General features: G+C 42.1%; 1 protein-coding gene across 1 annotated transcript in view; it reads left to right on the plus strand.

Moving 5' to 3' along the window:
• Positions 1-5321: 5321 nt before the first annotated feature.
• Positions 5322-21493, plus strand: part of DNAJC15 (DnaJ heat shock protein family (Hsp40) member C15) — an 83640-nt gene continuing 67468 nt past the window's right edge. The window contains exon 1 of the mRNA XM_055244872.2: positions 5322-6119. Within this exon, the coding sequence (XP_055100847.1) occupies positions 6012-6119 (108 nt within the window). The 5' untranslated portion in view covers positions 5322-6011. The remainder of the gene's footprint in view (positions 6120-21493) is intronic.

Raw genomic sequence — 21493 nt, forward strand, 5'->3', positions numbered from 1 at the left:
TGACTTTAGTATTGTTTACATACAAGGCTTTCTCACACATTGTTTTCCCAAGTCTGCCTCAAATTTATCAGTTCAGCAAATTTGTTTTCATCCCCACCTTGTCATCTTGATGCTGGCTTCTCCGACTCCTTCCTTGAACATTTCAGGCCCATTTTTGGTGCCCACTGCATTTTGTCATACAGTAAAGCCAGCCTCTTTTCTAACCAGACCAGGATAGTGGTTGGTGGGTTAATTGAAAAGCCAATTAAAATCTGAGATCACAACAATATACATATTTTAACCTTTTTTTTTTTTTTGAGACGGAGTTTCACTCTTGTCACCCAGGCTGGTGTGCAATGGCGCGATCTCGGCCCCCTGCAACCTCTGCCTCCCAGGTTCAAGCAATTCTCCTGACTCAGCTTCCCGAGAGCCTGGGGTTACAGGCACCCACTACCATGCCCACAATTTTTTTTTTGAGACGGAGTCTTGCTCTGTCGCCCAGGCTGGAGTGCAGTGGTGCGATCTCGGCTCACTGCAACCTCCACTTCCCGGGTTCAAGCAATTCTCTGTCTCAGCCTCCCGAGTATCTGGGATTATAGGCGCCTGACACCATGTCCGGCTAATTTTTTATATTTTTAGTAGAGATGGGGTTTCACCATCTTGGCCAGGCTGGTCTTGAACTCCTGACCTCATGATCCACCCGTCTTGGCCTCCCAAAGTGCTGGAATTACAGGTGTGAGCCACCATGCCCAGCCAGTAATTTTTGTATTTTTAGTAGAGATGGGGTTTCGTCATGTTGGCCAGGCTGGTCTCGAACCCCTGACCTCAGATGATCCACCTGCCTCAGCCTCCCAAAGTGCTGAGATTACAGGCATGAGCCACCGTGTCTGGACACTTTAACCATTTTTTTTTTTTTTTTTACAACATATATAAATTACTGTTTCTCAGGCCAGGCGTGGTGGCTCAAGCCTGTAATCCCAGCACTTTGGGAGGCCGAGGTGGGTGGATCACAAGGTCAGGAGATCGAGACCATCCTGGCTAACACGGTGAAACCCCGTCTCTACTAAAAAAAATACAAAAAATTAGCCGGGCGTGTTGGCGGGCGCCTGTAGTCCCAGCTATTCGGGAGGCTGAGGTAGGAGAATGGCGTGAACCCGGGAGGCGGAGCTTGCAGTGAGCCGAGATCGCGCCACTGCACTCCAGACTGGGGGACAGAGAAAGACTCCATCTCAAAAAAAAAAAAAAAAAATTACTGTTTCTCAACCTTTTTCTTCATTATCTCTACCCAAAAGTTTTTTTTTACTTTTTCCCTAATAACACTCCCTCTACCCACATGAAATTTTAGTGTCACAACAGACACAATGTATGTGTACTTTATGTATATCTGCAGGGCTGCAGGGCCAAGGCCTTTTATTTGGATGTGGGTCCTCTGGTTCAGTTCTGCCTTGGATTTCTTCCACACTGGTAATCCATCCTCTATGATTCCTAATTTGAGTTTGTTTAAAATGAAGGTGGAGCAAGACATTTTAAAAGCAAACAGTATAGAATCATAGTCAGTGTTTGTGATTCTCTTCCCATGCTCACCATTCAACAGCTTTTTAAAAATAACTTGTTTTATCAAATCTTTCCAAGGCATTTAATTTCATTTTCATAAAAACAACTATTTCCTCTCCCACAATTATATTTTATCACTATGCGATGTTAGTCAGATTTTGTAATTTCAAAGACAAGACAATTGGTTGGGGATCAACACAACTGCTGGGGGAAGGAGGCAGAGCTAGTGAGAGAAAATACACAAGGAAATAAATTGGTAAAAGAGGTAACATAAATAAAATAGTAACCAACAATTTTGTAGAAGTTACTAAGTATTCTAAGAATACTGTTCTAAGAGCTTTACAAAAGTGAACTCATTTAATCCCCACAAGAGAGGTGCTATTATTATCACCTACTTTACTAATGAGGAAACTGAGGCACAGAGAGGTCAATTGTCTTTGTCAAAAGTCCTTTCAAACAATAAATTTTTAGAACATTTTCCACTGAGATGTTTCGAAGACATACTACCAATGCAATCTGCCTTTCTTTTACAAAGTCTATTGAACATAATGTAATCTGTCTTTGAAGTGCCATAACTAATAAAAGTAGGCCAATGAAAATTTAATATGGCCTCCCTTTTGGGTTTCACAAAAATATTTTTCTTTGTTCTCAAGAAGCTGGAAAATTGAGTTTAAATCAGGAAGAGATCCTTGTGGGGGAGAGGAAAGGACTTCATGGCCCTTTTTTCCACCCTTTCTTTGCTGAGGAGGGTGAATTTACCAAAGAACCAAAGGCTGAGAACTAAGTAATCTTTGTGGATGAGATTTTTCTTTAAAATTGGCTACATCTGCAGGAGTGGATGTCTGAGGCAGCAGTGGAATGAGGTCAGTCAAGTCTATAAGCAGCCAGCCATCTGCTCTCAATAGTTTGGGGTCTGAGCTGAGATGTAATCCTGCTGAGTCCACCTCACCTCCACCTTGCTATATTCTCCCCTTCCCACTTCTTCTATTCCCTTTTTCCTGGCTTCTGCTCTGAAAGCTTCTCTCCAGTTTCTGAGCAGGGGCAGTAGCTGCCCTAACAGGAGCTGAAGCTAACCTGGGTCTTGCTCTAATTGTTCATTTGTTTCAGGCCAGCAGCCTGTTACTGCTAGGGCCCAGCCGCTAGAATACTCCAAACTCCAAGGAATCAGAGACCTTATTTGTATGTTTGACTGTATAGGTCCAATGCCTAGCATAGTTCCTCATTATCTAACAGATACTCAATAAACATTTATTGAATAAATAAATAAATGGAAGAATGACCTGTAGGCCTTGATCCAATTCATTTGCTTAGTTTACTAGTGTCCTTCATAGTTGTAGACCCATTTAACAAAAATTAATTTCTGTAATGAGATTATTTTTGTGAAGAGTCCTGGAATATTTTTTACCCAGTCCTATGAATCACTGTTTTTCATTTCCTTCCATTTGTTTCCAGTTGAAATTTCTGGCATTTCCTCTCTTCCATCTAGAAAAATGTTACCAATTTTTACCTCATCTCAATGGCTAAGCCTTCACTAAACCTTCTCTGATGACCCCTGTTAAAAGTGGCCATTCCCTCCTGTAAACTCCAAGAGCACTATGGTTGTAACTCTTTTCATAAGTGCATTATACAAGTTGCTTCCATATCCTCTCGTTTTCTTTTTTATCCCTATGTAAACGAAAAGTTCTCTGAAAAGGAATTTAGAAGAGAGAGACTATCCCAATAAACAGTTTGCAAACCTGAGAGCCACAGATTTCAGTGTAAAAGGAAGGTTTGGCTCTATTTTAAGTTAGTCCTAGTTAGCCACTTGGGATCCATCTTGAAGGATTGGTTCTTTGAGGTTTATATTTGTTTGCACAACTTCCCTGAGTCAGAATGTTAGACAAATGTTATTCTCCTTTTACAGGTAAGATTTGGAGAGGTTAAAGGATATGTTCAGTTATACAAGCCCAGAAAATAATGGAGGTACACTAGAACTCAGACCTCTTCCTTATTCCTGTAACCACCCAATGGGTTTACTTTGCTGGCTGTCTAGACAGAGCCAATTTATAAAGACAGGGGAATTGCAATAGAGAAAGAGTAATTCACGCAGAGCTGGCTGTGCAGGAGACTGGAGTTTCATTATTACTCAAATCAGTCTCCCAGAGCATTCAGGGATCAGAATTATTTATTTATTTATTATTATTTTTTTTTGAGATGGAGTCTCACTCTGTCACCAGGCTGGAGTGCAGTGGCACGGTCTCTGCTCACTGCAACCTCTGCCTCCCAGGTTCAAGCGATTCTCCTGCCTCAGCCTCCCGAGTAGCTGGGACTACAGGCGCCCACCACCACGCCCAGCTAATTTTTGTATTTTTAGTAGAGACGGAGTTTCACCATGTTGGCCAGGATGGTCTCACTCTCTTGACCTCATGATCCGCCCGCCTCCGCCTCCCAAAGTGCTAGGATTACAGGCATGAGCCACCGCGCCCGGCTGGGGATCAGAATTTTTAAGGACAACTTGGTGAGTAGGGGGAAGCCAGTGAGCTGGGAGTGCTGATTGCTCAGGTCAAAGATGAAATCATAGGGAGTCCAAGTTGTCTTCTTGCGTTATCAGTTCCTGGGTGGGGGCCACGAGATCAGATGAGCCAGTTTATCCATCTGGGTGATGCCAGCTGATTCATCAAGTGCAGGGTCTGCAAAATATCTCAAGCACTGGTGGTAGTTTTTACAATAGTGGTAGCTCCAGCAGCAATTTGGGGAGAGTCAGAATCTTGTAGCCTCCAGCTGCATGACTTCTACATCATAATTTCTAATCTTGTGGCTAATTTGTTAGTCCTACAAAGGCAGTCTAGTCCCCAGGCAAGAAGGAGGTTTGTTTTGGGAAAGGGCTTTTATCATCTTTGTTTCAAACTATAAACTATGAATTACATTTCTCCCAAAGTTAGTTTGGCCTATGGCCAGGAACGTACAAGACAGCTTGGAGGTTAGAAGCAAGATGGTGTTGATTAGGTCAGATCTCTTTCTCAGTTGTAATTTTGCAACGGCGGTTTAATTCCCAGTCCAGTTCTCTTTATACTGCTGTGCAATGCATGTGCTCATGTTCTGGTATGTATTATTATTCTGTGTCAATGTTATCTTCCCTACAAGATTGTAAATTTCTAGGACCTAACTTCTTAGGCATGCTAATAATATTAACTAAGTGAACAAATTAATAGACCCTCAAAACTTTAAATTCAGGAATAGAAAAAAAAATAAAGCTTTTTCTTCCTGTCAGCTGATTTTGCAAAGGGTGTAAGGAGCCAAAGAGCTGCCAAGTTGGTACAGAAGTTGGAAAACACCATAAGCTTCAACTGCTGGTTAATTTTTGCTCTAAAAAGCTTGATGGAGCCCAGGCGTGGTGACTCACGCCTGTAATCTCAGCACTTTGGGAGGCTGAAGCGGGCGGATCACCTGAGGTCCGGAGTTTGAGACCAGCCTACACAAATTAGCCAGGTGTGGTGGCACGTGTCTTTAATCCCAGATACGTGTCTTTAATCCCAGATACTCGGGAGGCAGAGGTTGCAGTGAGCCAGAGATTGCGCCATTGTATTCAGCCTGGGCAACAGGGCGAAACTCCTTCTCAAAAAAAAAAAAAAAAAAAAAGCTTAATAATAAAATGGGCTTTTATATATACAAATCAGCACAAACTCATTTGAGGAAGAGTAAGATTTACCTACTTGCTTACAACTTTTTTTCCCCTGCCTCAGGCTCCTGAGTAGCTGGGATTACAGGGACGCACCACCACACCCAGCTAATCTTTGTATTTTTAGTAGAGACGAGGTTTCACCATGTCGGCCAGGTTGGTGTGATCCACCCTCCTCGGACTCCCAAAGTTCTGGGATTACAGCGTGAGCCATCGCACCCGGCCACAACTTTCTTCTGTGTAATTTCACCTTAAATACAGCATTTACTTGGGGGTGGAGTAAGCAAATTGCCTCTTCAATTTCTCTCCCGGGGTGGGAGAACTGTGGCATTAAACAGAAGTGCGAACAGTAGTTGAGGGTGGGAAGAAAGGCTGCCCGGAAGGAGGTCAGGAAAGCTCAGGCAAGCCCACCCTCAGGCACTACAGCTAGACTCCGAGCTTACTCGGCAGGCATCTGATTCGACCAACATCAATCAGTTCGCAGGGCTTAAGCCCAGTCCCTTAGGGCGGCCTGGGGAGGGGGCCAGGCCCAAGTATATAAAGCTACCTGAGTGTCAGGGTTGGCTTTGCGCCTGCGAGTGTGATTCAAGAACGTCCCAGAGCTCTTGGCTCTTTTCGAAGTGTGACCCCCCCCCCGGGCTTGCACGGGACACGTTACCTAGCTCGGGTGAGAAGGATATCTTCCGGGACCCTCGCCTTTAATAGCACAACGAGCGCAGAGTCCACTGGATCTGCGAGAAGAAACCGCGCTAACTAGTTTGTCCCTACGGCCGCCTCGTAGTCAGTGCCGCGGCGCCTGGAGTCTCCGGGCAGCATTGCCATGGCTGCTCGTGGTGTCATCGCCCCAGTTGGCGAGAGTTTGCGCTACGCTGAGTACTTGCAGTCCTCCGCTCAACAGCCCGACGCCGACGTCGACCAGCAGAGACTGGTGAGTCCTGCCAGCGGCCCCCACCCCTGTCTAGCTCCCTTGTAGTTTCTGCTTCAGCCCCCTCTACCGCCTCACCCTTGAACCTTTGTACTCCCCCGCATTCGCTCACCGTCTGTGCCCTAACTAGCGCTCATTTGTTCAGTGGAGAGACTACTTTGTGCTGGGCTTTGACGTCTGGGCGTGGAAGACGGAGCAGTTCTGAGGATCTGGCTCCTCAAGGAGCTTCCAGTCTTGTCTGGGACACAAACCAGAAAATAGGCAATTGCAAATACGGTATAATAAGTGTTGTATGGGGATTTTTCTGTCTCATAGGAGGCCCTAATACCGTCTTGCAGGGGATGTGGTGGGATCAGGGACGCTTCTTGGAGAAAGCTGTAGTTAAAAATTAAGATCTGAATGAATAAAAACAGTCCATTCAGCAAAGAGAAGGGGAAAAACTGTTTCGGGTACCAGGAGTACTATCTCCAAAGTCTCCGGCACAGAAACAGGGCCCAGTTGGAAACTGCAAGTGGTGTATTCAGGATGACCTGTAGAGCTGGAAAAAGGAAGGGTCTAACAGAAAACTGTCTAACAGAAACATATAGTGAGCCACATACGTCTCGCTCTGTCGCCCAGGCTGGAGTGCAGTGGCAGGATCTCGGCTCACACTGCCAGCTCCGCCTCCTGGGTTCACGCCATTCTCCTGCCTCAGCCTCCCAAGTAGCTGGGACTACAGGCACCTGCCACCACGCCCGGCTAATTTTTTGTATTTTTAGTAGAGACGGAGTTTTACCGTGTTAGCCAGGATGGTCTCGATCTCCTGACCTCGTGATCCGCCTGCCTCGGCCTCACAAAATGCTGGGATTACAGGCGTGAGCCACCGCGCCTGGCGTATTTTTACGTTTTTTGTAGCCATGTTAAACAAGTGAAGAGACACAGATGGGTTTAATTTTAGCAGTGTGTTTTCTTTAACCTGATACGTGCACAGTTGCACGGTAATATTTCAACATTCAATATGAAAAATCGGTGGTTTAGGCTTGTAATCCCTGCGCTTTAGGAAGCCCAGGCAGGAGGATCACTTGAGGCCATGAGTTTGGAGGCCAGCCTGGGCAACATAGGAGACCCCATCTCTGCAAAAAAAAAAAAAAAAAAAAAAAAAAAAAAAAATTAACTGGGCGTGGTGGTGTGAGCCTGTAGTCCTAGCTGCTTGGGAGGCTGGATCTGGAGAATCACTTGAGCCCAGGAGTTTGAGGTTATAGTGAGCTATGATTTCGCCACTGCACTCCAGCCTGAGAGACAGAGCTAGACCCTGTCTCCAACAAAGAAAAAAAAAAATGAGGCAACAGAGATTTAGAAAGTTTTAAGTAACTTGTCCAGGATCATCCCTGGTAAGTGGCAGATCTACGATTCCAAATGCTACACTTTTTCCACTATGACTTGCTGACTCCTTTGAAATAAGGATTTCTGGATATAGTATTCAGTGTATGATATAGCTGAACAAGATTAGGCAGAAGTAATCCTTTTGTGGAGAGTTGTAAAAATCCCAGTATCAGGCTTTCAAGGTAGTTGGGAGCTGTGGTAATTGGAAGATAGAACTAATATTGGTGACTTCTACATCTGTAGGTATTTTTACTTGGAAGAGGAGAGAGTTTACAGAATCCAGAGCACCAGATAGGACGCATCTTTAGTAGTCCAGGTACTTGAAGGCTAAAGTGTAAGCCAGTGATTCTCAAACTGTCTGTGTCCTGTAATATCCTGAAATCCTGAAGTCAGATTCATAGACAATAAAATCTACCTGTAATCATAACTTTTAATAATCAATATAATGCTTTGAGACATAAAGATGAAATATTTTATTAGAAAATAACATGTCTACAGGCTGCAAGCGGCGTCTCGCTCCTATAATCTCAGCAATTTGGGAGGCTGAGGTAGGCGGATCACTTGAGGTCAGGAGTTCGAGACCAGCTTGGCCAACAGGGCAAAACCCTGTCTCTACTGAAAATACAAAAATTAGCTGGGCATGGTAGCACATGTCTGTAATTCCAGCTAGTAGGGAGGCTGAGGCAGAAGAATTGCTTGAACCTAGGGGGCAGAGGTTGCAGTGAGGGGAGATCACGCCACTGCACTCCAGCCTGGGCGACAGAGTGAGACTGTCTCAAAAAAAAGAAAATAACATGTTAACATGTCCACAATTTAAATATGTAAATACTTAGACATTACTACATTAGAAAACATAATGAAGTAATTATTAGTTGCTGGCATATTGCACCAATTTGTAGAATCACTGCGTATGTGACAGCTACCAATGCAAATTGTTTATCAAATGTATTATATTGGCTTTTCAAATAGCAGAAGGACCATTGTTCTTTACAAACTTATTTCTCCCAAATGGCGAACAATTTCTGGTAAAAACTTGAACAAAATAGTGGAATCTCCCTCAATTTACATGGCACTTGCACTTGTGGAAGATTCAGTCTGTACTAAAACAGTGTAATAATGATATATTCATATATAATAAAGTTCTGGACTAAGATTATCATAAACTTTTCACCTTAATCTTTTAAAATTGAGGGATGCAAACAGTTCTTTGTTATACAGGCTTGTCTCATATATTTTAGGACTTCTACGATCAGTAGTCTCCCATCCACCAAATATCCTCCCTTCGATTCAAATTATTGTGCAACCAAACAGAGCCTCATGTACTTGCAGAATGTCCCTAAGGGGTGGTTCTGCTTCTTTTGGGAGTTGTTGGTCCAGGCAATGACCAATAATGAGGCAGAAGATTGTTGATAATAACTTTAGGGAACTTGGAACTACCGAAAGCCATGAGAAGCTGACAAAAGGTAAATATTAGGAAAGAAAAAAAAAATGGCCTAGGTGTGGGGCATATTTGGAAATCTTATTGAAAATAGAAAATAATGTTTGTCAATGAGTTAAAGAAAAAAACTTTCACACTGTATTTTAAAAATGTAATTCTTTTTTTTTTTTTTTTTTTTTTGAGACGGAGTCTTGCTCTGTCGCCCAGGCTGGAGTGCAGTGGCGCGATCTCGGCTCACTGCAAGCTCCGCCTCCCGGGTTCACGCCATTCTCCTGCCTCAGCCTCTCCGAGTAGCTGGGACTACAGGCGCCCGCCACAGCGCCCGGCTAATTGTTTTTGTATTTTTAGTAGAGACGGGGTTTCACCGTGGTCTCGATCTCCTGACCTCGTGATCTGCCCGCCTCGGCCTCCCAAAGTGCTGGGATTACAAGCGTGAGCCACCGCGCCCGGCAAATGTAATTCATTTTAAGGTTTATGAAATATATCTTGTTGGGCTGGACATGGTGGCTCATGCCTGTAATTCTAGCAATTTGGAAGGTCAGGTGGGAGGATTACTTGAGCCCAGGGGTTCCAGACCCAGGCTGGGCAACATAGTGAGATCCCTGTCTCTCTAAAAGAAAAATCAAAAAGAAATAAATATATCTTGTCATATTTGTTAAATAACTTTTTCTTAGGTAAGCTTCTCTTTTGAAACTAAGAACTAATGTTCATTAGCCTGCTTAGGAGATTAAAATAGGCAAAATATGTAGCATCTTGAATAAAGTAGCATTTTACAGTTAATGGTTTAATAGAAGTCATAATCAAACTTTGCACTAGCAAAGCTGTTTCTAATGGAAAAGTAGAAAAAGAACTTTTTTTTTTTTTTTTTTGAGACAGAGTCTCGCTCTGTCGCCCAGGCTAGAGTGCAGTGGCACGATCTCAGCTCACTGCAAGCTCCGCCTCCCGGGTTCACGCCATTCTCCTGCCTCAGCCTCCCGGGTAGCTGGGACTACAGGCGCCCGCCACCACGCCTGGCTAATTTTTTATATTTTTAGTAGAGATGGGGTTTCACCGTAGTCTCGATCTCCTGACCTCGTGATCCGCCCACCTCGGCCTCCCAAAGTGCTGGGATTACAAGCGTGAGCCACCGCGCCCAGCCGAAAAGAAACTTTAAGAGGAGATTATTATCAAATTTTAAAGCAGTTTGAACAAAACTCAGTTTGTATGAAATAGTAGTCATTTGGTTTCCATTACTTTCCTGAAAATTGTAGCTCCTATTATTTTTATTTTTCTTCAATTTTTATTTTAAGTTCCGGGGTACATTTGTGCACGTTTGTTACACAGGTAAATGTGTGCCGTGGTAATTTGCTGCACAGATTGCCTCACCACCTAGGTATTAAGCCCAGCATGCATTAGCTATTCTTCCTGATGCTCTCCCTCCTCCCACCGCCACAACTCTTGTTATTATTAGGATAGTGTAACATGTAAAAAAACTAGACACATATGTTTCATTATAAATAATCCTGATACGTGAAAACTAAAACCTGTCAAACACACATTTTCAGGCATTTATTCATTTCCAAAAATAAGACAGTACTTTTACTATTTTGCAATGATAACATGATTTAAAACATGTTTTAACAATACTTTGAAGCTTACATTGGTAATCACATGGATTATGTACTGTATACCTATATTTTTAACTTTTTTTTTTTTTTTTTTTTGAGATGGAGTCTCGCTCTGTTGCCCAGGCTGGAGTGCATTGGCGGGATCTTGGCTCACTGCAGCCTCCGCCTCCCAGGTTCACCTGAGTCTCCTGCCTCAGCCTCCCAAGTAGCTGGGACCACAGGCGCCTGCCACCACGCCCAGCTAATTTTTGTATTTTCAGTAGAGATGGGGTTTCCCCATGTCAGCCAGGCTGGTCTCAAACTCCTGACCTCAAGTGATCCACCCTCCTCAGCCTCCCAAAGTGCTGGGATTTTGGGTGAGCCACCACACCCGGCCTAACTGATTCTTCCCCACTGTTTTTTACACCATAATAGGAGGCTAGAATGTTAAGTTTCATGGACAGTGACTTTATTTGTTCTCTGGTATGTATTTCTAGCATTTATAATGGTGCCTGATGTGTGGTAAACATTCCAAAAAGAAATTGTTGAATGAATGAATGTTATTCTTGAATGGGAAGAAATGAGAATAACTTTTCTTTCAGTGAATGGAGTAAGAATTTCCAGATGTCTACCAGTGAGTACCATACACAAAAATAGAAAATTCAGCTTATTTAAAACGTAGCTCATTATAGTCTTCCCTGAACATGCTGATTCTCCTCTTCTTTCTGCCTTTCTTGACTAGTGCCATCATCTCCACTTTCTCCTTTACTTCCACCATTCAGTTCATCAGTCACTTAGCCTCATCTCTGTACTTTTTTTCATGGTATTCCTTCCCTTGCTATTCTCTTAGTCTTTATTGTTTCTTCTCTGGCCTGTAGTGATCGCCTTTAAAAACAAGTCTCTTTGCTTCTGGTATTGTATCCTTTCTAAACTTCACACTGCCATCAGTTATTTTTCTACAATACAGACTTGTTAATGATACCATCCCTTTTTATGAGTTTAACACGATCTAAACCTTTCTCAGGATCTTACACAGGACTCTTCATGTACTGATCCTCAAATGACATATCCAGCCACGTTTCCCATCCCCTACATTGCACTGTACCCTGTACTATAGTTACATTAAGTTTCCTTCATGAAATTTTATGGTTCTGTGACTTTACTAGAGCTTTCTCTTCTGAAATTCTTTTCCTGGCTAACTCCTATTCATTTTTTTTTTAAGACACATCCAATGTGAAGCCTTCCCTGACCCCAGTTCCCTTTGCCTAGTAGAAGAAAATTGTTTTATACTGTGTGTTTCCTTAGGAAGTTGCACAAGTTTTTATTATAGTTTATTAAGATACATCAAAATTATTTATATTTGTATAAGCACCTATGGTGTGAAGTCCTCGGGAAACACGTATCTGTGATTGGCATTGTAATTGGCACATGATAGTCATTTAATTGTCTATGAAATAGCTATTAACTTCTATTATTATTGAGCAACTTAATAAATGAACATGGATATTTGATTTTAATATCATATTGACACCTGTATTTTTTCCTCGTAGGGTCCTCTTATATGTTAGCCTCTAAGGGAGAGCAAGAGTCTGTGTCTGTCTTGCTCATTGCTTTTTCCCCAGAACTTAGCATAAGTCCTGGCACATGCCAAATGAATGTTTATATATTTATGTGGTAAAAGCTAAATAAGTATTTGTTGAATGAGTGAATAGTCTCCATCTTTCCTCTCTCCATCACAACTACCACCCCTCTCGTGAGGAGGAAGAATACTTTTTTTCTTCTTCATTTCCCTCTGGTACAACTCTTGTTTTTCTTGGACTGAAATGTTCAGTCTCAAAATAGAAGTTTTAGCATTTTATAGTACTTTCAGGCAATTTATATTTATCTAAAAAGTTATTTACTGCTTATGTGAGAATAAAATGCCATAGGGAACTTGTGAACAATTTTGGTGCCTTTTTTTTTTTTCCAGCTGTAGTAGCTATGATGGAGTGATCTTTTTTCCCAGTTTTCAGAAATTTTTTGATTCATGGTAGTGGAACATTTGAAGTAATTTTTCTGTTTTTTTTAATTGTTGTTGTTGTTGTTATTTTGGTTTTCTAGTGGATATTTGAAACCAGGCAGTGGTAACAGATACACGGCCCATTTGTTGATTTGCTGGCATTATTTAAATAATGTTTCTTCTCTTTGAAATATGCCTTTTTAACTAAAATTAGATATTCTTTATAGATGGGGATGAAGTTTTAAGAATACTCATTCTCTCAGTTCCCAACGTAGTACCAGGCACATGGTTGCTCTGCCTCATAAATTTTTGTTGAATCATTAAATTAACAAATGAGTGAAACCAACTAGCTTGGAGATAAGTAGATTAGGGAGATGTTATAGAATGATGAACGGACAGCCTTAAAGAATTAAAGAATAAGATAAATGAGACTATGTCTCTTTGACTTTTGTAATAGGAGAGGCCTAAAATGTAAGTATCTAATAAATATGTGTATAATCAGAGTACGTATAATACTCTGACTTCTGATGTGCTTTTTCAAGTTTTGATCATTGCTTATTAATATCTCCAATAACACAGGCAGTCTCCAACTTAGAAATAGGTTCTGTTTTTAAAATTTGTCAATTAAATTCATTTTAACAGATTTTTGGGTAACACCAAATATATGGAAGCTATAAACTAAGTGTGTATGGAGAGGATATAAATAAACCAAGATTGCCACCCTCAAGGGCAGAGGATAGCAAACTTAATTTGCAAAGGGTTAGATTGTAAACATTTCAGGCTCTGCAGACCATATAGCCTCTGGCACACATTTACCTGTGTAACAAACCTGCACATCTAGCTGCAACTACACTGTTGTAGACTGAACACATAGACAATAAATAAATGTGGCCATGTTCCAGTAAAACTATTTATGAAAACAGTTGCTCTAGGAGGCATATTTGGAGCAAATTTAAATGCCCAATTAAAGACAGGCTGTCTAAGTGCTATCATATTTTTGTTCATTTATTTATTCATCCATTTAACACTTCATGGAGTCGTACATTATTAGGTAAGGTTCTGAGTCTAAGTGCTATAGTGGATACAAAGATGAATCAAATATGCATTTTTTCCTCAAGGGACTTGACCAGAAACTAAACCTAGACTCCTAGACTAGGAACTCCCCAGCAGTGGAGATCCTGTCTGATTCACTTTTGAGAATGACTTCTAGGGCCAAGCACAGCATGGGATAGGTTGCAGATACTTAGTAAATGTCTTTTCAAGGGTAAGTGAATGAAAGACTAAGGCATAGGTGTCTTAAGATAAATATATGGATAAAATGCTTGATTTCGTAGGAATGAGCCATGGTTTCTTATTTGGGAAATCAGAGAAAACTTTGTGAAAAGTGAGTTGAATGAGTTGAACATTGAGAAAAGGGAAGAATATGAGCTAAGTTAAGAAGATAACAAAATCTTAGGCAGAGGTAGCAAATTCAGATGCTTAAAGGGGCAGGCAGGTGGCACAAATGAGTGAGGGGATGACTGGGTTAAATGGTATTGCATTATATGAGTGATGATTATAGCAAAATGAGAGAGCACTTGCTTTTCTAAAGGAGGCAGATCATTGGAATAAACCATTATTACCAGATGTTTGATTTTTCAAAAGAAACCAGAAAGAGATAAACAAGTTTTTCTAAAATGTAGGTTATATCAAGGAAGAAAAATAAGGAAAGGTAGGTTGGGTTACAACTGTAGATAGCTCCACATGGCAGGTTAAGGAATGTAGACTAAATTTGTAGGCAGTTAATTTTGTAGGAGTTGTGTGGATCAGTGGAGGCCTTCAGGAGAATCAAGCCCAGAGCAGTGTTTAAGAAGGGTTAGAAACTAAACCTAGACTCCTAGACTGGGAACTCCTCAGCAGCGGAGATCCTGTAGAAGAGAACAAGCCTGGTTGAAAATGCGTTACAGTGGGCAGTACTCTGGGAGTGTAGAGGAGGAGATGATGGCAGCAATAAGAGTGATGATAGCCGAAATGTTTTGTGCCAGGCTTTATGCTAATGTTTTAAATGCATGAACTCATTTAGTCTATATAATAACCCTAGGAGGTATAGATACTACTACTATTATAGCCCTCTACTTGTAGATGAATAAATTGAGGCTTAAAGCACTGAAATAATTTGTGCAAAGTCACACATTTGAGAAGTAGATGAATCCCAGAGGTACTCTGCTTTGTTGCCTCTGTGCTCTTACTCAGAATATTCTCTTTGTTTCTCTTTCCCCTTCAACTTTTTAAATTATGTCAAGGTCTAACTAGGAAAACATATAACTTAAATAATATAAAACAAGGGAAATGTAATTCAAGGAATTGGCTTCCTAGCTAGTGGAGTTGTTGAGAAATGAAACAGGATGGTGAAGCAATTCAGAGATTGGGAATAGCAAGGAATCAGTAGTACTCCTAGAGCTGTAGGGCCAAAGGGAGGAGTTCGTGTTTTTCAAAACCACTCTACATTAATTGGAACCATGGATGTCTGTTAAGGGGGAGCTGGAGCCACTGCTGCTGCTGGAGCTGTTGCTAAAGACGGAGAGAAAGGGGCGGTAATACCGTGGATTCTTCTGTCTTTTCACTGTCCAGTCTTTCACCATTGCATCCCATTGGTCTGACTCTACTGGGAGCCAGCTGACAAAAGAGCCTGTAGGACTTAGCTCTTCTAACAGAACAGAGAATAGCCAAGGAATTGATTGTGAATGCAGATGGGCCTGCGACCAACACATTATCTGTTTTCAGCTGTAATTTGAGTTCCACTGATATTGAGAAATTTGAAAGCACAGTCTCCTAAAAGCAGTGTTAGAAAACACCTTTTGAAATGCTAAGTATTCCCTTAATCCACAGTGTAAGGGAAACAGTATTATTTTGTGGAATTCCATTTGCACTGTCTCCAATAGCATTTCCATGCTATTGGAGACAAAATAAGTACTGTTGCCAAGCATGGTGGCTCACACTTGTAATCCTGGCACTTTGGGAGGCCAAGGTGGGCACATCAGTTGAGGCCAGGAGTTCAAGACCAGCCTGGTCAATATAGCGAAACCCCACCTTTAATAAAAAATACAAAAATTGGCCGGGTGTGGTGGCGCACACCTGTAGTCCCAGCTACTCGGGAGGCTGAGGCAGGAGAATACCTTAACCTGGGAGGTGGAGGCTGCAGTGAACCCAGATCACACCACTGCACTCTAGCCTGGGTGACAGAGCAAGACTCTGTCTCAACAACAACAAAAAGAAATAAGCACTGTTAGCTTATAAAGAAAAGAGGTTTAATTGGCTCATGGTTCCATAGGCTGTACAGGAAGCATGATGCTGGCATCTGCTCAGTGTCTGGAGAGACCTTGCAAAACTTACAATCATGGCAGAAGACAGAGTGGGAGCCACCACTTCACATGGCCAGAGCGGGAGGAAGACAGAGAGACAGGGAGGTGCTGCATACCCCCAGAAAACCACATCTCGCAAGAACTCACTATCACAGGAATAGCACCAAGGGGATGGTGCTAAACCACCCATGAGAAATTGCCGCCATGACCCAATCATTTCCCACCAGGCCCCACCTCCCACATTGGGGATTACAATTGAAAGTGAGATTTGCTCAGGGACACAGATCCAAACCATATCAAGACAATATAGTGAGACCCCATTTCTACAGAAAACTTAAAAAATTAGTCACTTGTGGTGGCACATGCCAGTAGTCTTTGTTTCTTGTGAGGCTGAGGTGGTAGGATCAGCTGAGCCAAGGAGTTCAAGTTACAGTGAATTATGATCATACCAGTGCACTGCAGCCTGGGTGACAGAGTGAGACCCTATTGGAAAAAAATAATAAACCAATATTGATACATTATTATTAACCCAAGTCATATTTTATTCAGATTCCCATGCTTTTTAGCTGATGTCCTTTTTCTGTTCCAAGATCCCAACCAGGTACCACATTACATTTAGTTTTCGTGTCACTTTTGGCTCCTTGTGGCTGTGACAGTTTTTCAGACTTGCCTTATTTTTGATGACCTTGACAGGTTTGAGGCATACTGGTTAGGTATTTTGTGGGATAGTCTCTACTGGAATTTCTTAGATGTTTTTCTCATGATTGGACTGGGGTTTTAGGTTTTTGGGAGGAACATCAATCAGAAAGGTGAAGTGCCAGGCTGGGCGCAGTAGCTCATGGTTGTAATCCCAGCACTTTGGGAGGCCAAGGTGGGTAGATCACTTGAGGTCTGGAGTTTGAGACCAGCCTGGTCAACAAGGCAAAACTCGTCTCTACTAAAAATACAAAAATTAGCTGGGCATGGTGGCAGGCGCCTATAATCCCAGCTACTTGGGAGACTGAGGCAGGAGAATTGCTTGAACCTGGGAGGTGGAGGTTGCAGTGAGCTGATATCACGTTATTGCGCTCCAGCCTGGGCGACAAGAGCAAAACTTCATCTCAAAAAAAAAAAAAAAAAAAAAAAAAAAGAAAAATGATGATGTGCCAGTTTCATCACATCATATGAAGTGCACATACTATAAACATGTTTATTGCAATTGATGTTGATCTAATCTGATGTGGTAGTATTTGTGAGTTTTCTTAACTATAAACTTTATTTGCATACTGCACTTTTTGAAAGAAAGTCACTTTGTGCCGCCCACATTTAAGGAGTGGAGAGTTATGCTCTCCACTCCTTAAATGTAGAGTAATCTGTCAGATTATTTGGAATTATTCTGTATGGGAGATTTGTCCTTTTACTCCCATTTATTACATATTTATGTTAGTTTGGTTTCATGGATATTAATTTTATGCTTTGGATTATAATCCACTACCACATTTATTTTGTTGCTCAAGCTATTTTATCTTTGGCCATTGGGATCTCTTTCAGTTGACTCTTGTGTACCTTTGACATACTGCCAACATTGTGGGGTTTTTTTTGAGCACTTCCTTGCTTTCTGGCACTACATGGTGCTCTAGGCTCATTTTGTGTATTTCCTGCCCCAGTCCTAAAATCAGGCATTTCTCCAATGAGTCCTGTGTATGTAACATGTTATATCATGGGGAGCTTCATTCTGGGTCACAACTTCAGAACCTAATCCATTTTTATCCTCCCACCGAAATCTTCCCCAATTCCTTTATCTTTTCCCTATATAGCTGATGAGGTAAGAGCAAAAGATATCCTTGTTTTGGTACACGTGGCTGCTGCTTTCAGTCCATCAAGGACAGTAGAATTTTTCCCTGAAGCTTCAGTAAAGCGCTTTTGTGTCTATTTGGTTTGGGCTTTATTTTTGTTTTTCAATATCTGGTGTTAGGGACTGCTAATGGAGGGAGGATGCTAGGGGATTGTGAAAGGAAGTAGAGAGAGAGAAAGACTCATTAACCTTTCTGCCATTTGTCATTGTATTTCAAGTTTGTTATAGAATCTTAGTACACGTCAAGTGAACAGTGAAGAACCTTTCTTTGGGTATAAGGTTAAATATTGCATATTCATTCCTCTAAAGGACTGAATATAGTCTTCAAGAGAATGATTTTCACTTCCTTTTGGAATACCTAGAATTTTACAATCACCACCACACTGAAAAAACAGTTTTTATATAGTAGGCATTAGAACTGAAGAGAACTAAACCAAGGGAGAAAAGAATGGTACTTTCAATAGCACTTTCCTCCCCAAATAATGCCTAGCTGCAGTGATGTTAAAGTTTAATTCAAGGACTTTATTACTATATAGTACTTAAGAGATTTCTATATTTTTATGTGGTTTTTGAATAATTTCTGTATTGATTTGTAAAAAACTTTTTTCAAAGTACCAATTTATTTTTTAATTTTTATTTTTTATTTCTTTTTTTTTTTTTTTTTTGAGACGGAGTCTCGCTCTATCTCCAAAGCTGGAGTGCAGTGGCACAATCTCGGCTCACTGCAAGCTCCGCCTCCCGGGTTCACGCCATTCTCCTGCCTCAGCCTCCCAGGTAGCTGGGACTACAGGCGCCTGCCACCACGCCCGGCTAATTTTTTGTATTTTTAGTAGAGACGGGGTTTCACTATGTTAGCCAGGATGGTCTCGATCTCCTGACCTCGTGATCCGCCCGCCTCTAGCCTCCCAAAGTGCTGGGATTACAGGCGTGAGCCACCGTGCCCGGCCTTTTTATTTCTTTGAGACAGGATCTTGCTCTGTCTCCCAGGCTGGTGTACAGTGGCGTGATCATAGCTCACTGCGGTCTCAATTTCCCAGGCTGAAGTGATCCTCCCACTTCAGCTTCCCAAGGAGCTGGGACCACAGGAGTGTGCCATCATGCCTGGCTAATTTTTTTTATTTTTATGTTTTGTAGAGATGGGGGTCTTGCTATGTTGCCCAGGCTGGTCTTGAACTCCTGGGCTCAAGGGATTCTCCCACCTCTGCTTCTCAAAGTGCTGGGATTACATGTGTAAGCCACTGTGCCCAGTCCAAAGTACCAATTTAATTTCACATTTTAAAAATTGGATTCTAAAAGTCTGAAGTCTGCCTTCTTATCTGAATACTATTTCAGATTCCATTTTATTTTGTTACTTTTTTAAATTGTGATTGGACAAAATGTTTTTCAGTTTCTGTCTTTTATTTTTTCTTTTTTTTGAGACAGGGTCTCACTGTCATCCAGGCTGGAGTGCAGTAATGCAATCTCAGCTCACTGCAGCTTCTGCCTTCCAGGCTCAAGCAGTCCTCCGACCTCAGCCTCCCGAGTAGCTGGGACTACGGGTCGCACCACCACACCCAGTGCAACCCTCAACAGAGAGAAGACTGGAGTGGGTAGCTCCTACCTGCAGGCAGGTCATCCTGATAAGGGTGTCTGGCCAAGTCTGCAGGTTTTTATGTGCTCAGAATGGAGGAAGTGCATGTTGATTGGTTGATGGGTGGCCATGGGCAGGCCTGGAAAAAGCACCATCCATTTGGCCGATTGGTCATCAATGAACTTCATACTCTGGTTGGTGGACTTCATCCAGAACTGGCAGCCTGGCCCCCAGGCTTCAGGCCAGTCCTAGCTTGAAGGAGGTGTTCCTCCGGGGACCCACCCTTTCCTGCCCAGGAAACTTTCAACCTCCTGCTGCCACCAACATGCCCTCCACAGCACCCTGGCTTTAGATGCTGTGTGGAGCCCACAGGCCCATGCCAAGCTACCCTCAGCCCCTTGGCTGGACCTCCCTCCCAGGCTTGTGCCCAAAGTCTAGAGGGGGCCGAAGTGGCAGGGGGCTGGCATGTCATCACCGCTCTTAGTGCATGCACACCTGGCTGGGTTGAGACAGTGCCTCAGCTTAGCCACAACTTTGCCCCACACTGGAGTAGATGCCGGGAGTCGGGAGAGGCCAGGGAGCGGGAGCAGGCACTTCTAAGCCTGTAGGGGCAGGGGGCTTTCTGGGCCCCTGAGAATGCGGCTGGGCGGCTGCAGCTGCTCCCGGGAGCACTGGCTCCTACCCTGCCAAGCTGATAGGTGGCGAGCCTCCTGCCTGTTCCCAGCTCCCGGTAGCTCTGCTGAATGCCCAGCCCCCATGGTGCCTCCCACTCTGCAGCCAACGTCCTTGTGGGGGCCGCTGCAGATGGGCTGTAGCAGCCACTGCCTTAAAGTAAAATCGGTTGCTGTAAGGGAGTAAAAGTAGCTTTCATTAAAGGGGATGATTTCCCAAGCAAGAAGAAATAAGCAAAGCTACAAAATGTTGCAAATAAGGTGTACATCAGATATAAGCCGAAAAAGAGAGTTTGAGGGGTTCTTGCTGGAGACTTCAAAGTCAGTATAATAAAAGCTTGGAGTACTTGATAGGAAGGAGGCCAACTAGAGATGCAGTGGGATCATTTTTATGATCAGGGTGCAGATTTAAGTGTAAGGATAAAAAGGGAGACACCAAAGATCAATGTAGTTATTCTTGAAGAATGTAAGGAAGAATTCATTTTTAAAGTTTATTTTAAAGTAGACAGGTCAGAGGGTTTTCTGCCTTCTGATGTTAAAACATGTTAAACCCATCTCACCAGGTGAGATCTTCCTAAGATTTTTCTTTTTTTAGTGACCTTTATTTTTACCTCCTGATTTTAAAAAGAAATGATTATGTAATGTTATATAGTAATTGTAATAGTTACCATTTGTTGAATGTTTATCCCATGTTAAATATACTAGTTTATATATATGAATGCCCTAACTTATAAAAATTCGTATCAACCCAAGGAATTAGGTGCAGTCATCATTTTACAGATGAAGGAAAACATGGAGGTCATGTAACTTGAGCAGGTCATGGAGCTGACAAGTAAGGAGCCAAAACTCAAACCATATTTCTTTGATTCTAAAGTCTAATGATCCCAAGACTACGTTTTAATGAAAATATTCTTTTTTATAGCCTGCTTTTATTCTTTACTTAACATACGGTTGCTAAACATTCCTCAATAATATATTTAATTGTTGATCCATATTTTACATGTGCCTGAATTTATTTAATGATTCCCCCATTGTTGGGTAGTCAGATTGTTTCCATTTTTTTGTATTACAAATAAAACAGTGATGAATTTTCTCTTAAATGTTTTTATAGATTTTTCTGATTATTTTCTTAGGATAAATTTTTTGAATCGTAGTTACTAAGCCTAAAGACATTAGTATATTGAAGGTTGTTGATTCCTGTGATGAAAGTAACCTCAAGACACATTGTCCCAATTTGCATTCCCAGCATCAGTTCAGGAGATTGTTCATTGAACCATTCTTTTGATAATTTGTAATACTTTGATTTGTTGGCCAAAATGTATACCTCTCATGATTAACAGGCTGCGTACTGGAGGTATGACAGATTGTCACATGGCCCCATCCAGAGGAAAAGCTGAAAGAGGGACTGGTAATGCCACTTTCATACTTATCAAACTATTCCATTTTTGTATTAAATATAGGAGTATTAAAAATACGACTGGGGAGGCCAGGTGCGGTGGCTTACGCCTGTAATCCCAGCACTTTTGGAGGCCGAGGCGGGCAGATCACGAGGTCAGGAGATCGAGACCATCCTAGC

The sequence above is a fragment of the Symphalangus syndactylus genome, chromosome 15 (assembly GCF_028878055.3).
Source record: "Symphalangus syndactylus isolate Jambi chromosome 15, NHGRI_mSymSyn1-v2.1_pri, whole genome shotgun sequence".
Lineage (NCBI taxonomy): Eukaryota > Metazoa > Chordata > Mammalia > Primates > Hylobatidae > Symphalangus > Symphalangus syndactylus.